The 17,881-nt window shown below is 44.0% G+C and overlaps 3 protein-coding genes across 3 annotated transcripts; 1 reads left to right on the top strand and 2 right to left on the bottom strand.

Moving 5' to 3' along the window:
* Positions 1-425: 425 nt before the first annotated feature.
* On the bottom strand, positions 426-2,292 carry LOC144741576 (mannose-1-phosphate guanylyltransferase regulatory subunit alpha-A-like). Its single transcript, XM_078624091.1, has 7 exons — positions 2,253-2,292; positions 1,479-1,576; positions 1,208-1,311; positions 921-1,113; positions 790-849; positions 577-707; positions 426-444 (listed from the first exon to the last, which is right to left on the bottom strand). The coding sequence occupies exons 1-7, from the start codon at positions 2,290-2,292 to the stop codon at positions 426-428; spliced, it is 645 nt and encodes a 214-aa protein (XP_078480217.1).
* A 2,757-nt stretch (positions 2,293-5,049) lies between these two features.
* Positions 5,050-13,817, bottom strand: LOC144741575 (putative thioesterase PNKD). The gene is given in 11 exon segments (XM_078624090.1): positions 5,050-5,223; positions 6,306-6,421; positions 6,527-6,613; positions 9,015-9,071; positions 9,074-9,134; positions 9,136-9,178; positions 9,434-9,526; positions 12,619-12,677; positions 13,270-13,382; positions 13,464-13,579; positions 13,783-13,817. Coding segments are annotated over 11 exon segments (954 nt in total).
* A 1,267-nt stretch (positions 13,818-15,084) lies between these two features.
* On the top strand, positions 15,085-17,470 carry LOC144741577 (protein lifeguard 3-like). Its single transcript, XM_078624092.1, has 11 exons — positions 15,085-15,316; positions 15,424-15,491; positions 15,601-15,665; positions 15,762-15,815; positions 15,906-15,956; positions 16,069-16,108; positions 16,358-16,395; positions 16,504-16,591; positions 16,796-16,891; positions 16,970-17,023; positions 17,321-17,470. Exons 1-11 carry the CDS (start codon positions 15,085-15,087, stop codon positions 17,468-17,470), a joined length of 936 nt encoding a protein of 311 aa, XP_078480218.1.
* Positions 17,471-17,881: the final 411 nt, after the last annotated feature.

Here is a 17,881-nt window from a genome sequence, read left to right as displayed (position 1 = left end):
GAGAAGCTATAAAACTGGAATTGTCTGCTGCTGGTACAGTTGTATTTAGTCGTGTTTTTTCTCCACACCATGAAGACCAGTCCGTGAATGAACAAGGTTGGGGGACCGCTGGGCTTGAACACCTTCAACGATCAACATGGGGCACTTTTTTTAACTGTTCTAAGAGCGGAGAGCTTTTCTTGCAGGGAAAGTGGCATCAGAACACAGAAGAGCAAAGTACTATCACTCTGTGACACACAGGTATGCACGACGTACTGACCATCAGCAGTGTAAACACTGGGATGGTCTCTGCACATGATCTTCTCATTCATTCCCTAAATATGCCATGAGAGCAACATTCACAAAGCCTCCTACAAGCTCTGCCTCATCATAACACCACTCTCTACGTGCTCTATCACCACACCGTGCAGCTGAGTTGGGCCAACTTACCCATCATATGGATATCTGATGATTGTGTGTGGGAACAAAAATCACGGCATGAGAAGGGAGGGAAAAGAGACAAAATGAAGACAAGAAAAGAAATGAAACAGACTGGATTCCCACACATCCCCAAGAGGGAGCTCAGCTTCAACTCACAACAGCATGTCCTGTTGATTCTTCTGGAAGACGGCGCCAATGTGCTGGAAGATATCCGGGTTGAACAGGTAGATGCCACAGTTGATGATGTCGCTCACAAACGTGCTTGGCTTTTCCACATAATGGAGAACCTACGTTGAAAAGACGAGCTGATATGATTTCGTGTTCAAGCAGGACTGAGTGGACAGAACAGCGACAGGAAACGGTACAAACCTCATGTGTGTGCTCATTTTCAACAATACAGCCATAATTCATCGACTGCTTTCTGTTTGCCTGAGAACAGGAGGACAGGTGTCTACTTTAATGAACAGATTCTACATCTCGTGGATATGAAGACAACTCACTGTCGTCCCCAGGATGACAAAGCTGTTGGCTTCTCCATGTTCCTTCTGGAAACTGAGCATCTCTGCCAGAGGAAAGGCTGAGCACACATCAGCGTTGAGAACAAAGAAAGCCTGTGGACTGCCAGAGACAATCTGGTCTCTGAAGTGGTAGATGCCCCCTCCGGTGCCCAGAGCTGCATACTCCTGCAAATACCTGCAGCCAATGACAGACGGTTATTCAGCATGAGGAAAACCTCCAAACAAACATGGGTGTGAAGCTGTCATGTTGTTTACCTGTTTATGTTTACCTGATGGAAATTTTGAACTCCTGTTGTGCATTCATGAGGAATCTGGTCAGTTCTTCATTTGGCTGATAAAAGCCGATGAGCAAGATCTCCTTCATATTGGGTACCTGGAGTTCACAACACGTTCATCAGTCGACTTTTTCTGCCTCAGTGTCAGAAGGTACAAGTTGATGATCAATGAACGTAACACAAACGAAGCAGAAATAACAGCATTGAATGAATGAACAGAGGCCGTACATGTTGTGTTTCTTTGTATTCTCACACCTTAACTCACCTTGGCACATGACTCGATGTGATGCTGCAGCATGGGCACACCAGCAACTGGGAACAAGGGTTTGGGAACTTCAAACGACAGAGGCCTGAAGCGAGTTCCTGCAAACACACTGACTTGGTTCATTCCTTCTCTGTTCAACGTTGATGTCCAGAGGACATCAACATGTCTGTTCTTAGTACAACAGAGGAAAACTGCTTCGAACTGAAGTGACGTGACTTCATCACACAACAAAGAAATACATGCCAATGTGTCCTATCTACATTTAAAACTTGAGTCTAGATTTCTGCATCCTAGTCACTTCTGGACATGAGGATGTGAAGGGAACCAAGAAGAGGACACGACCACTGTTCAGATAAATGAACAGTCCTTCATGACACTGTAGATGACATGAGCTCTCTCCTCTCCGACCAAAAAAATCTACAACTTGAACGTGTCTCACATACACGCAAATAACGTCCATATGTTCTAACAAACACAACAGTGTTTGCTGGAAATCCTCTGATGATCCTCCACCGATCCCGACCAGCTTATTTTGACATCTCCTTCATGTCACCGAGATAACTCTGAACACAATGCTGCTGCTGGAGCCGTCACTTACAATATTTTATTGATGTGTTGTCGTCCTTTTGTGGAGACTATTCACGTCATTCGTGTTTTCCAGCCTTACTAAAGCCACGTCAGTCTACCACAAACAAACCCACTCAGCATTAGCAAACTAGCTTCCCCACAGCTCCAGCAGCGGTACCTGAACCCCACACACGGATTTATTCACACCTTTCTGGGGACCTCCGATTAAAATGACCGCCTTCAACATGGTAACAAGACGCTGGGACTTTCGGGGGAAGATTCCTGCGAACTGCTGCTGTCGGTTGCCGAACACTTCCGCATCCACGACGTCCGACGTGGACGGACCCAAACTACGGACCAGAGCCTGCCCCAGTGGAATGGACTGGTCAGCTCCTCACTGGGGGTCTCTGCTGGCAACAGACTCCACGAACTGAACACAGTTTGTCCTGTGAAACAGACGTACGTCAAACTGAGGGTCGGGTAATGGGTCACACATGAAGAGGTGGTGACATGTCTAGAGTATAGAATACTTATGAAGACACAAATATCACTTCCAGACATTTTAAACCAGCATAACAAGTGGTGGACAGTGGAGAGAGGGAGACCCTCCTCTGATCTGCTCAGGAGAGGCAATGAGACATGGAGCCTGGTACCCTCTCATTCAAATTTTAGTCTTTTTTTTTTATTATTTTCTTTGTTTTAGATTCCATCTCTCACCATTGTCAAGTGTTCCTATGATAGAAATTACAGCCCTCTGCATGCTTCGTAAGTGGAAAGCCTGCAAAAATGGTCAATGTATCAGATACGTATTTTCCCACTGTCATTTGTACTTTAACAGTAAAAGTCCAATCCGACTTACAAGTTTAGTTTACCTGTACTCTATACAGACTATTTTACTTGTGCAGTGTGTTCTGCTCATTTTAGTGGAGAATTTGGAGCTACAGCAAAATAACTCAGCTGACAGTTTTACACTCATAAAAACAAGCTGCAACACAATCACAGGTCTAGTGGAGGAGTTTGCTTTCATGATTTCTCATTAAAAACGTAACCTGGAGTAAATCTGTCTCCCATGTGGTGATATTCATAACTCAAACATATGCAAATATGATGTGAATCTGCATCAAACAAACAGAATAACATTGTAGTCAACATCTACCAGGGAACACAGTGCTTTGGTACATGTGTGTCTGCAGGAAAAACTGAGGGCTCTTATGAGCCTTTATACCTCCACTGAGGTTTTATTCTCTTGCAATTGGGCCCATATACAGGACACCTAAGCATAGACAACCTTACCCCCTGTTATAAACAGTGGAATCATAGTCAAAGGTGCTTCACAGTAAAGACATGTTTATTAGGCTAAAACAGGTTCCTGACACTTTGTTCAGTGCAATAAAACATTCAACAGGTATTTAGGTTTTCCAAGCTTTTCCAATGTTCAGAAATCACATTTCAAAGTATCAGTCAATTACATATTGTGATGTAAGAAAGAAAATAAGTCTTGTTTACTGCTCAACATTTGAAACTCGAGTCCAAACTCGTTTCAAATGTTTCAGCTGACTAAAGTTGATCAGAGCTGGCTGTCTCAAGAGGTTCCAGGCATGTAAAAGTCAGTCACCTCCCAGTCATCACATCAGTCATGACTGATTTCTATATGTCAAATTCTTCAAAATGTATGAGCTGTGAGGCACAACAGGCCTTTAGTAGAATCCATGTTTCCCAACTTTACCATCATTTAAAATCATATTTTGTTGGTTTATGAACATGAATGGCATAACTTGCATCTAACAAAATTGTCTCATACTCCATGGAACTGATTGATGTCTTGTACAAATACTTCTAAAAACAAGCATAACGAGCATATTTGTATGGGTACCATTGCATGAGTGAGCAAAATCAAATATTAATAATCAAATTACTCTAAGTCGAAAAGCCAAAATGTCCTAGAGACAGAATTGTATTAAACAGTTCCAGCAATCAAAAGGCCTCACAGACGTTTTACTGTAAGTGAAACAGTCTGAGATTATTACTCTGCAGATCTGTTGCACATGCATACAATAAAAACAGATACCTACTGAATGTAACATTATTAAAGAAGAATAAAGCAGTGGTGTGTGAGTGTGTATTATTGGCTGATTTGAGAGAATCTAGGGCCTCATGTACAAAAGGGTACGTACGCACAAAACCATACTGTATGTACTTTTCATGTACTTTCCAAGATGTGTCAAGAGTGAAATCCACAGTCGAGTCGACATATACGCGTCTATCGTTTTTCAGGCATTGGCAACACTGAAGGCGCTTTTCCACAGTTCCAGCTCAGCTTAGCTCTACTCGCTTTGGTTCCATTCCAGTTCCATCACAACTTTTTCTTCGATGCGGGTGCTGACGTCACAGCCCTGGCTGCATGAAACTTGTGTTTTTGAACATGATGTCCTCTGTGATGAAACGCATATTGTTTGGCTGTGAGCAGACCATTATATGACGTGTATGATGAACACATATTTACATTGGGAAAGTACAGACACTCAACAACTAGTGGTGTCTGTCCGTCCCAGGGGGAGGATCCTGCTTCCTGTGATTCTGCTTTTCCCCCTTTAAAGGCTTATTCTGACAGTTTAGGGGTGATGACAGAGGGTGTGGTCGTGTGCAGACTATACATACAAATAAATTGAACTGGGGGGTCGGGGTGAGGTTATCCTCTCTGTCATGGAGAAAAGATGTTTTTTTTTATGAATGAGTGTGACTTGTGTGTGGTTCCACGTTGATTTAGACGCACAAAGGAAAATGTGCTTGGATTCTTTCGTACATGTGTTTTAGTGCGTAGTCTTCTGGGATTTGCGTACACCGGGTTTCAGTTTGAAGTCCATGCAGACCGCTGGTCTCTGGTGGTGACGTGGTTTGATAATAGTTATTTAGTGCCCGTTGAAAAGGACAGATCTGGCCAGTGTGACCAGAGCTGACGTGTTCCTTCCACACACTAGAACTGCTGCTGTAAGTTCTTCAGGGACTATCTCCTGTTGTAGAGGTCCTTACGTTTTCTCAGTTCCTCCAGCACTCGAGCCCTGAATTGAGTCCAGTCTTCATCCTGGTACTGCTGGAGACCAAGGGCCTGATGAAGCTCTGCAGAATGGCTGCGCAGGAAAGGATTGTACGCCTTCTCTTCCCCGATGGTGGAGGGACACTGGAAAGGAGTGGAGGCCATTATTGTCCACACTTGAAAGACAAAAGCAGGAAGTGGTTAGAAGTCAACACACCAACTATTGAGGAGAGGCTGACTGACAGATGTTTTAGGTTATTTATAAAAGGTAAGTTCTGGTTCAGAGGATCACTGAAGGAAATTTTCACCTGCAGATGTTTCTATACTGGTAAACTAGAGTCTTCATTTGGGTGATTGCTGATCATGAATTAAAAACTACAGGCTGAAGACATTTAACCCTTACTGCTAACTGGACAGTGAACTTTGTCAACAGCCAACACTGCTGACTGGCTATCAGGAGAAACAGCTCCATATTGAGGCTGAAGAGTCGTCAGAATGAGTAAAAACTCTGGACATGTTAGTTAGTATTGTTCAAACTCCATGTAGCTGCTTTCTGGGTCCTAGTGTTGAACAGGATGGCTTGTTGCTGCCTGATCAGAAAAAAGAGCATGTTGGAACAGACAAAAACAGTGTTACTTCACATTAGTTCACTCCTTCCATCTTCAGGCGAGTCAGATCAGGCAGCAGCTCATGGTTTCCTGATTAGACACTAACAGTTGGGGCTTCCAACTGTCTCTGAAATACCTACAGCCCTTGAAGTGTTTATGAGCCTATATAATGACGACTTGATGTGATGTAGCCTGTTCAGCACCTATGCGACAAGTGGCATTTTCTTTGTGTTGTTGCAGGACATGATGACAGTCATTTCTAAGTGACACCTTGAAAAAGACCTTAAAATATGTCAAGATTATTTCACCTGACAGCACCAAGAACGGCAGAAAACATTGTGCTAAAGTTTCTCCGGAGCTGCTCGCGTTGCTTTAATGATTATGTTCTAATAAAAGCCCTACTTTTATTATACCTAACTAACCTAAACAGGTTCTTAACTGGTGTGTGAACCCTCCTACTTCCTGCCACAGACCCATTTTAGACAAAACTGACAGTGACGGAGGACGAGATGACACACTGGAGGCAGCTGATAAGCCCTTCTTCATTCCCAAAAAACATGAATCATTTCTGGGATGGATCCCTAGAAAGGCCTAACAATGACAATCCATCATCCTCACTGTGCACAGCCGGTGGCCTCGCTGCTGAAGCACCCAGTGATATTTATTCTCCCTGGCAGCGTTGTGTGGCTCCACCTCAGCAGCAAACAGCAGGTTGTCCTCTGCATACTCATGACCTGAGGGACAACCAGTGGACAGTAAACGGTCACAAACAACGTCAATACATTTCTGACAGATACAGATCCAGATAGAATAAGGCACATATCATTTTTTTTTCCTACCAGGCCATAATAGAGTGTCATCACTTAAAGTGCCAACTGTGTCCAGAGATGAAAGCATTGTTGTGGCACTGCCTTCAAACATCCTCCCTGAAAACAACAAGAGCATAGTTGACTCATTTCCATTTAGGATCTGCAAGGATTCTAGGGTCATCTGCCGTCAGTATGGCTGCACTTATCGAATATTTTTACTAATCGAGTAACAATTTGCATTGAATTGTTCTGGACGCTGTAGGAGAGAAGAATGGATGAGAGATAAACACAACAGCAGGAATACACTAATACAGGAATACACTTATACAGGAATACACTACCAGTGGACTTTCTTCCGTTGATTCCTGTCATATTTGAGTGGGGATTCAGAGCAGTGTGTGTGTGTGTCTGGGTGGGGGATGGGGGGTGAGGGGCGAGCAGGGACTGATGGGAGCTGACAGCCACCTGTGATGAGAGCTTTGGGACGGGGGGGGGCCACAGCACCCGCTGCTCGTTGAGAACAGAAAGGGACTGGAGCAATACGTGCTGTTGAGTCGGTGACTCGCCACCACAAAAGTCACCTACAACACCAGAAAAAGTCAGTAGATTTGACGCTGGTCGCTTTCATGATAAAATGTTGTTGGAGGGGTCTGAAAGGTTGTTAATTATAGTGACAAAATCGCTAAGTTGCCAACACTTTTTCCCGCTCTTTCAATCAAATGCCGCATGTTCCTCTTCCTCCTTTCTCCGCGCGTAGGTGACGTAAGCGTGTTCTACCACATTAGTAGTCTGTGCACTCCCTTGAGCTTATGATTAAATAAACGATTCCTATAGAGGCAGAGAAGATTACTGATGGTTTTTATTAATCGAGTTTATTATATTTATCTATATAGAATATCTAAATGGTACATGGCTGCATCTTCTATACAGCACAGCTGGTAACACAATCACACACAGAATCAGTGGGGTTCAGTACCTGAAGGACAAACGACACTTTGACAGCAGCCTCTAAGGACAGCATGTGAACAAGTAGCAGGATCATGTTTGTTCTGCTCCGACAATTAGTAGAAATACTTCCTGTCTCAGAGTGTAAAGAGCTCAGGTGGGTTACTCCCACAACCAAATCAAAAGCAATGCAAACGGTTTAGCTTTTGTACTTTTATACAATCACTAGATGCTTCAAATGTTTACTGATCACAACAGGGACAAAAGGATGTGTAAGCAGTCGGAACAAATCAGAATCGATGTTACTGCCTGTAACTGGTGTCACACTTTGTTGGACAATTATTTCCTCTTTCCAGCCATGTTTGAGCAGTGAAATCCTGTTGAGAGTTTTGGATGCACGTCTTAGACAAGGGGCGTGTGTAAAATAGTGTGCTCAGTACACTCCAGCTATGACGGTGTTTGAAAGACTACGAACATGGCTGCGCTGCTAAAGAAGTCGCTATTGCCGTTGGTGACGGCAGAGGACTGAAGCCATCTGTGATTTCACCATGGAAACGACCAGCCCTTGGAGAAGATCAGGGCTGGTGTCACCTTGTAAACACCTGGAGCCTTCAGAGCCATCGCAACTTTTCAGACTTACGTTTGCCAGCAAAATAGGACGTGATCGTCACACTCCATCATCCACTGATACTGGGAAAAAGGACCGAAGCTCACTACTGATTGAGGGACATGCGCCGTTAGCCCTGTTAGCTTGGTACGTCTTATGCACTAAATACTGCTGAAGTTTTCATTTGATTTGAACGTGTTTCGTTTCAAAGAAAGGTCCATTTCCAGAAACAGATCTGCTGTTGATTTTTGTTATGTTAATAGTAGTGATGTCATGTTGTGAAATCCACCTTTGTTCATGTCCAGGTGTAGACAAACTACAGGTAAATCTACATTTAAAAAAAATATATATATATATACAAATATGTTGCCAATTCTGTCCCTAAAAAAATGAACAGAACTGGTGACAAAGGGCAGCCCGGCGACGCAAACCTATGCAATTTCAAGGCACAGCCAGGGGCCAGAGGGGGTCCGGTTGGGGATGCGGATGATGTTGTCCTGTTGTCCAAGACCTTCATTGCGTAATGGAGCGGTTCGCAGCTGGCTCTGAGCGGGATGAGAATCAGCACCACCATGTCTGAGGCCATGGTTCTCTTGTTCACCAGTGAGGGAAGAATGGAGTGTGAGACTGACAGATGGATTGGTACAGCGGCCGCAGCAATGCGGTCTCTGTACCGGTCCGTCGTGGTGAAGGAGATCTAAAGATCTATCAGTCAATCTACATTCCTACCCTCACCTATGGTCATGAACTCTGGATCATGACTGAAAGAACAAGATCTGGGACACAAGCAGCCGAAATGAGTTTCCTCCGTAGGGTGGGTGGGTGCTCCCTTAGAGATAGGGTGAGGTGCTCTGTCAGTTGTCAGGTGAGGGAGAGTTCAGTGTTCACATATGGATGAGTTGAAGTTTAAATGATGTTCTTACTGTATATTTAATGTCTACATGAACCAGAATGTTCCTTACATACCACATCCTGACAGGAACACCAGGTCCCCAGAGAAAAGACCTGAGGGAGCGCCAATGGCCGACCGTCCAGGAGGTAGATCATGTGGCCGACCGTGTGTCCGGGCGTGAACAGGGCCTTAAAAGTGCAGACAGCCAACGGTTATTGAGTCCTTGTGTGAGACCGGGCTGACGAAGCAGGAAAAAACACAAAATATAGTGTCAACACAGTACTGAGGTGAAGAGACGATGCTGAATTTGTGAAATGAAGTAACTGAACATGGAAATGTCAATGACAGGAGCTCAATGGGAATATACTGTAGCTCACTAGATGTATCCTGATATAAAAAAAACATCTTATGATTTATGATCTGACATGAAAACAGACTTTGGTCCATACCCATCCCAGCTCTGACAGAGGTGAGTCGCAAGTCAGGCTCTTACTGGGTGAGGCCAGGGATGTTATCTGCTGCATTCCCATAAACCCGACATGATCGGTGGAGCCTTTTCAACCCTTTGTTCCCCCGCCTGTGATCCCTGTTCAGGCCAAAGAGACAAACGGGATTAACATGCAGACACATTATGACCATTCATAGTTATACATCTGACACCAGTTCTTGAAAATATATTGACCCATTTTTATTTTTTATTTCCTCAGACTCAGACTGAAGTCCAGTCCACACCACAGGATCCAGGTGCAATAACTCAAATGTGCAGCTACGTGACTCCATTCGTAACAGAACATTGACACCCTCACATAAACCACTGTCATTCCCACAGCCAACGGCTGCATGGCCACACAAAGCAGATTAGTATCACAAACCCCGCGGAGAACTCAACTCTTCCTCTCTTGGAATTTCCAGAACACGCCACCTCCTTAGTGGTTTTGTTAGCATAGCATTTTAAGATAACGTGAAGAACAGTTATGCTTCAAGAGGATTCATCACACGCGTCGTTCTTGTCCTCTGTTCCATGTCTGTAGCTGCATACACTGGGGCAAAAAAGTAGTCAGCCACCAATTCTGCAAGTTCTCCCATTTAAAAAGATGAGAGGCCCTGTAATTTCCATCATAGGTACACTTCAACTATGAGAGACAAAATGAGAAAAAATCCAGAGAATCACATTGTTAGATTTTTAAAGAATTTATTTGCAAATTATGGTGGAAAATAAGTATTTGGTCAAAAACAAAAGTTCATCTCAATACTTGATATACCCTTTGTTGGCAATGAGATTTTTTCTGTAACTCTTCACAAGATTTTCACACACTGTTGTAGGCATTTTGGCCCATTCCTCAATGCAGATCGTCTCTAAAGCAGTGATGTTTTAGGGCTGTCGCTGGGCCAACACAGATTTTCCTCTTCCTCCAAAGATTTTCTATGGGGTTGAGATCTGGAGACTGGCTAGGCCACTCCAGGACCTTGAAATGCTGTTTATGAAGCCACTCCTTCGTTGCCCGGGCGGTGTGTTTTGGATCGTTGTCATGCTGAAAGACCCAGCCACGTTTTATCTTCAATGCCCTTGCTGATGGAAGGTTTCATTCAGAAGCTCATGATACATGGCCCCATTCATTATCTCCTTTACACGGATCAGTCGTCCTGGTCCCTTTGCAGAAAAACAGCCCCCAGAGCATGATGTTTCCACCCCCATGCTTCACAGTAGGTATGGTGGTGTTTGGATGCAACTCAGCATTCTTTCTCCTCCAAACACGACGAGTTGAGTTAATACCAAAAAGTTCTATTTTGGTTTCATCTGACCATATTACATTCGCCCAATCCTCTTCTGGATCATCCAAATGCTCTCTAGCAAACTTCACTGCAGAATTTGAGTCCCTGGCGGCGTAGTGTGTTACTTATGGTAGCCTTTGTTACTATGGCCCCAGCTCTCTGCAGGTGTTTCACTAGATCCCCCCCGTGTGGTTCTGGGATTTCTGCTCACCGTTCTTGTTATCATTTTGACCCCACGGGGGTGAGATCTTGCGTGGAGCCCCAGATCGAGGGAGATTATCCTTGTAGTCTTGTTGATCTTCCATTTTCTTATGATTGCTCCCACAGTTGATTTCGTCACACCAAGCTGCTTACCTATTGCAGATTCAGTCTTCCCAGCCTGGTGCAGGTCTACAATTTTGTTTCTAATGTCCTTTGACAGCTCTTTGGTCTTGGCCATAGTGGAGTTTGGAGTGTGACTGTTTGAGGTTGTGGACAGGTGTCTTTTATACTGATAACGAGTTCAAACAGGTGCCATCAATACAGGTAATGAGTGGAGGACAGAGAGCTTCTTAAGAAGAAGTTACAGGTCTGTGAGAGCCAGAAATCTTGCTATTGTTTGTAGGTGACCAAATACTTATTTTACCGTGGAATTTACCAATTAATTCATTAAAAAATCAAACAATGTGATTCTCTGGATTTTTTTCTCATTTTGTCTCTCATAGTTGAAGTGTACCTATGATGAAAATTACAGGCCTCTCTCATCTTTTTAATTGGAGAAGCACAATTGGTGGCTGACTAAATACTTTTTTGCCCCACTGTACGTCCCACAGACACGCCCCATGTGGGGTCTGGACTCTGTACATTGACATGTTGAATGTGTGTCGGCAGGTATAAATGCACCGCTTCGTTACTGGATATACCGTATTTTCACGACCATAAGGAGCACCGTAATAAAAGGTGCAGTCTCAGTTATGTGTGCCATTACTGTATATAACACATACATAAAGCGCACCTGCTTATAGGGCGCGGGTTTTATATGCAATCCGCTCATTTTTAAAAATAGAGCGGGGGCAAAACTGAGTTTGGTTGTGCTTTATTTAGTATTGATTACAAAGTACTAACATTTTTTAATCATCAATCAAACCCATCAAAGTCCTCATCCTCTGTTTCTGAACTGAACAGTTGCGCTAAATCTCCACCAGACATGCCAGGTTCACTTTCTTCACTGTCAGAGTCACTTTCCGTGCCGTGCGGCTCCTCGGAAATGATGCCGGCTTTTGCGAAAGCTCGAAACAACAGTGCCGGCAGACACGTTAGCCCAAGCATCAACAATCCATTTGCAAATTGTGTTGTAACTTGCCCAGCGCATGAAACGAAAGCACCAAGACGGACCTCCTTGGAAATGTTCAATTTTCATTTCCTCTGCTAGCGCTACTGCTTTTAGTCGAATGGTTACCGTCAAAACGCTTCTCTCACTCGTTCTTTGCTCAATGATCCACTGCTCAAGTCTTTCCTCCACCTCGCCTTATATCCGCGGAAACTCAGCTGCGTCTTCTTGACCTGTCGGAGCTCGTTTTCCAGCTTCCTCCACTTGCAAACCATTGATTCATTAATCTTAAATTCTCTCACGGCTGCTCAATTTCCATGTTCCTCCGCGTAGCTGATGGCCTTCAGTTTAACGCACATACCTGTTCTTTTATATATATATACAATCCCACACTTCCCCCTTTAACGTTCTCATGGTGTCTCTACTACGTCCGCCTTACAACACACACACACACACACACACACACACACACACACACACACACACACACACACACACACACACACACACACACACACACACTTTGAAGAAAATCTCAGACTTTTATGTGCGCCTTATAGTTGTGAAAATACAGTATGAGAAATGATCAAACTCACCAGTGCTTGTGTGTACAGAGTATGGCTTCCAGCATGACTCCCTGTTCCTCCAGAACTGTCTGAAAAATATCAGAGTTCTGTTAACACCTTCAATGATGTTCAGTTGAGGCCATCGTGGAACATCCTGACCACTAGCTGCGACCAGAAATAAGAAACGCTCCCTCAGAACCTCCCTGAACAGAGCAGACAGATTCTCCTCCTTCATGCATACATAGCCCTGCCTCTTTACATCTTAACTAAAATTGTATTTATTTAGGATGTCTTTTTAATACCCAGGTGTGATGACACTTTTATTTACACTTGTACTTTACTCATTGCATTTTCTTTCTTCAGAATCTAATCATGCCTTTAGTCTGCAGGCAAATCCTGACAATACACATTTGATTGTAACACCAGCGCCCGTTTCCAGGCAACAAGAACCCTGACCTGGATGACTGAGGGCCTTCACAGGCCCTCCCTCTGTAGAACACTGTCACACCCTGAACTGGTCTGCACACATCTCTACACAACCGAAGGGTCAGTGATTTCACCTCCTTCACCGCTCTGACTGACAAGGTGTGTCTGTGGTCGTATTAGCATGGTGTACGATGTCACGACACCAAACAAAGACAGCTGACAGGTAACAAGAACTCATACTGAAGAGACAACCACCTGAACCGTCTGAGGGTCGGCAGGGTCCACGGCAACCGCAACACTGGAGGCAGTGTCGATCACGAGGTAGCTGTAGTTATCAGACAGCACAGAGATGGGGATGATCTTCATACCTGGAGAAGAGAAACCATGGATTTTGATAGATAAATACTTCATTAATCTCCAAGAGAAATTCACTTCCTTTTGTTACGTGCCATGAAAGTCCATGGGAAGGGCGGCAGAATGTCCAGAGGGGTAATGCTCCCGGGCTCTCTTCATCTGCCTCCTGTAGAACATGTAGCCCAGTCTGGTCCTGGTGTATAACGTGTACCTGGAACAGGAGGAGGCCTTCAACCAGCTGCACTACAGCATCTGTTAATGTCAGTCTGCTCACCCAACAAGCAATCAAACACACCCCCCCCCCCCCCCCCTCTCTCTCTCTCTCTCTCACACACACACACACACACACATCATGTGTCGTCGTTTGTCCTGACCAAGCTAAGCTCCGCACCCAAAGCGGACACGTCCACTCACGCTATCCTGAACAGAGGCCTCTCCGTGCGGGCCATCGCAGCGCTGACCAACTTTTCCCAGAGGACCGGTCCGGAGCGTCTGAAGCGGACACACACACATAAGACGAGGAACGATGCGCTGGCTGTTAGCATCCACGCAGGAAGCGCCATGGCCCCCAACGCTGCGTCACTTCGTACGGACGCAACGTCAACCCGGAAGTATGGGGACGAGAGACGTCAACCCGGAAGTGTGGGACAGCAACTGTACTGTGACGTGACGAAAGTTAAACTGAGTCTGAAACGGATTAAAAACGTATACTTGTGATGTTTATACACATACTTTGAGACGAGTTTGAAAAAACAATTCACATTGACTTTGTGGATGTAATTGAAATTATAGCATGAAAACATACTGAATGGTATCAAAAGTAAATACAGATATTATTCCACAACAAAACAACTGACAGAAGCACAAATCTCTTATTTCAATGATTAATATAAAGGGAGGCAGTGCAGCGTCATGAGTAGAAAGATGGCGTTCTTCTCCCAATAAACAATTTCCGTACAACATGGATATTGTTTGTTTTTTTCTTTTTGTCTGGATATTAAATTGTTTTATTTGAGTCTCCTTAGCAACCACAGTCCTCAGGGTTGTGACACATCACAGTGTGGGTTTCAGTGCACATATCCCGTTACAAGGACATCACCCTGCTGAGGTGTGTGTCGACAATGTTCTAAGAGACGGACGCATGAGGAGAAAAGTGCACCAATTATTGACTAGGGTGAGTAAAAAAAACAGGGAGTTACGTGTTTAAATTAACAGTGTTTATTGTGATGACACCACAGTACTTTGGTAAGGATGACTTAGGGATTTTATCAAGTGCATTTTGATTAAAGGCACACATGGCGTTCCTGCATCTATTCCGACAGAACTCTAAGATTATTTGGCTTTGTTATGATGTTGTTTAAATCATACTGAAAAAAACAAGGCAAAAAAAACTTAATTAAATTGGTGGCAATGCATCTTGTATCTGTGTTGTTGATATTTTTTATCTTCATCATCTTAACAATATGTATGGACTAGTGGAGTAGAGGTACATCATAGAATCGTTGTCTGTGGAGTATCTCAGTTATCCAGGTCATGGTACGTTGCTGGGTTCATTCGTAGGCAACTTGCAGACATTTCTCCACTCATCTGAGAAACTTCTTCAGGTCTGAACTGACTAGGGAGGAGTGTTTTGGGTCTCTCGCCATTGTTGTCAGTCACTGGTTGTATCTGAATGAGTACACTTCTCCTATCTGTTGTAGGTGTTCCTGTAAAACCATGAGGACTAAAACGGATAATCCTCCACCTTATGAGGAAGCTCTACACCACCCCAAGTGTGCAAACGATGCTCAGCAGCCACCTCCTTCCTACAGCGCTGGGCCTGGCATGGGCTGCGGCCCGCCTGGCTACTGGAGCCAGGCTGGGATGTGGGCAGCCCCCGCCTTCTCTCCATCCGGGATGCCCACCACAATACCGACACTGTCTGCCGGACTGCCTGCACCAAACCCAGGTTGGGAGGAAATGACACACGGCACCAGTTCATGTCGTGCTGTTTTATTTGTAAACTATCAAGTGTGATAAATACAAATTACCCTCTCACTATTCCCAAATCTACAGGAGAGATGGAGGATTTTCTGAGAACGCAATGGGAGAGCACATCTGTTCGGCATGCCTTCATCAGAAAGGTGAGCTTCTTCACTTCATGCACTCACCTTATTTTAACTGTCTCTGACTCAAGTGACACTGAAGTGATTCCTTCTGTGCTTATAAGATGCGTTTTGTGTGTGTTGGCAGGTTTACTTAATTCTAGCAGCTCAGCTTACTATAACCTTTTCAGTTGTTGCTGTGTTTACATTTGTGTAAGTCCTCATTTCAGTACAACACTCCTGATTAACACATCTGGCAGAGAGGAAAGAACAGACGGCGACTGAGTGACCACTTCTGTCTGTCCACAGTGATTCAGTGAGACTGTTTGTCGTCAAATATCCCGGCATCTATTGGGCATCTTTGTGAGTTAGAAATGAAACTGTCCACTCCAGTCCACTACTCTTCTGACAACCTCTTGTTCGAGTAATGACTTCTGATTTATCTTTCCATAGTGTGGTTTATTTCATGGTTTACTGCGTTCTCGTCTGCTGCAAAGAGCCGAGGTAAAAATGGCCTTTAAGGGTTAGGTTGCTATGTTTTTGTTGGTGTATGTTTTCTATTATCAGTGTATTATAAGTATCAGTGACACTTTTATTCATTCACAACAATTTTTAGGAGGCGATTCCCATGGAACCTTGTGCTGCTGGGAATATTTGTATGTATTGTTTGTTGATAATAGATACTCAACATCTGCCTCCCAGTGCCAGCTAACCTCACACTGTTGTCTGCAGTAATCATTGGTGAATTTAAAATCATGAATATATCCCGTATTAATCAACCAAACTGAAGTAAAATGTGAAAATAAAGTTGTTACCACAGTGGATACTTCTTGGGCTCATGGCTAGAAAAATGAAAAAAAAGAACGACAAGATCATTTCTGAGAGTTCTTTGTTTTCTCTTACAGACTATTGCATTGTCTTACATGTGTGGGACAATTTCCAGGTTTGTTTTTGGCACCAACTCAGAAACAGCACCCCCTCCTTCACATGAGTTATGTTCTCTAATGTGAATTGTGAGTTTGTTGTTCTAATCCCTCTGTGTCTCTTACAGCTATTATGACACCAAAGCAGTCTTTCTGGCCATGGGAATAACAGCAGTAGTTTGTGTGACTGTCACTGCCTTCTGCTTTCAAACCAAGGTAGATGGAGTAGTGGGCTGTGTCTCAGTCTGATCAGAGCATGTCTTTGTTGTCAGTGTAAATGGATGCTTTTGTATCGTATTACAATGGAGTTCCTTTAAATATTTATCATGTTTTTTGGGGAGAAGATTTGTTATTTAAGACATCAGGTCTTTTGTGGTCACATGCTTGAATCACATGAAGTGATACTTTTGCTCATCACAGGTGGACTTCACGTCCTGCGGAGGACTTCTCTGTGTTGCTGCCATCCTGCTCATGATCATTGGGATTGTGACGGCTGTGGTCCTCGCCTTCCAATACGTGAGGACTCTTTAACCTGGCTTTCTGCTGCTCAGTGTGACTGCTTTAACATTCTGGGGCCTTTCTTGTGTCCCGTAGGTCCCTTGGCTTCATATGCTCTATGCTGCAATCGGAGCCATTATTTACACTCTGGTGAGTTTGCACTCTGAATATTCAGTCAGCAAACACAAGAACTGCACATCTGAGTCAAAATCTGGTGAAAAAGCAGGACAGGCAGCTGAATATATTAACAAAAAATCCACACAAATATCCTTTTCTATTGACAGCTACACTGCTCAATGGGCAAGTGTTTTCATGTTTCAAACAGTAGATGACTGCTTCATACAGCCCCCAGCTGGCTCACACTTTTCTGCAATGTTTAAGTCCGAGTGGTGAAACGTGGGACGTCCTGACCCCAGCTGTGACAGTGAATGTGTCTTTCTCTGTTAGTTTTTAGTATACAACACCCAGCTCCTCATTGGGAACCGAGAGTTGGCGTTAAGCCCAGAAGAGTACATCTATGGAGCCCTCTCACTCTACATCGACATCGTCCACATCTTCCTCTTCCTCCTCCAAGTCAGTGGGGCTGCTACTGAATGAGCTCCTGGACGAGGACGCATCAAGTTACTTGCACACGTTTGCCGTAGAATGTCTCAGTTGTCCATGTTCTCTTTTCTCTGTCAACACTCAAGCACTTGGGTTCATTTCTGTGCTGTATAATGCAGCTGTGGAGCAAATCTACCCGTGTCTGGCTACTTTAATGACTTTAGACCTCAAACCATAATTTATGTAGCTTTGAGGGAGGACACGATCAACAGATGAAGCAGAAAGGAGGCTGAACAGTTTACCCCGGAATTATTAAATGCTTCTGATTTATTTATGGTCTTATCTTGTTATAGAAAACATGTAAATACAGGTTTCTCACAGACACCATGATCATGACTACATTTTAATCTGTGCTGGCAGTAAGAGATTCCGATTTAACACCTCCATGGGGAAGAAGTAAAACAA

This window comes from Lampetra planeri, unplaced genomic scaffold, assembly GCF_965212315.1.
Source record: "Lampetra planeri unplaced genomic scaffold, kcLamPlan1.2.h2 scaffold_605, whole genome shotgun sequence".
In the NCBI taxonomy this organism is placed as follows: domain Eukaryota; kingdom Metazoa; phylum Chordata; class Hyperoartia; order Petromyzontiformes; family Petromyzontidae; genus Lampetra; species Lampetra planeri.
This window is presented reverse-complemented; position numbering and strand designations above follow the sequence as displayed.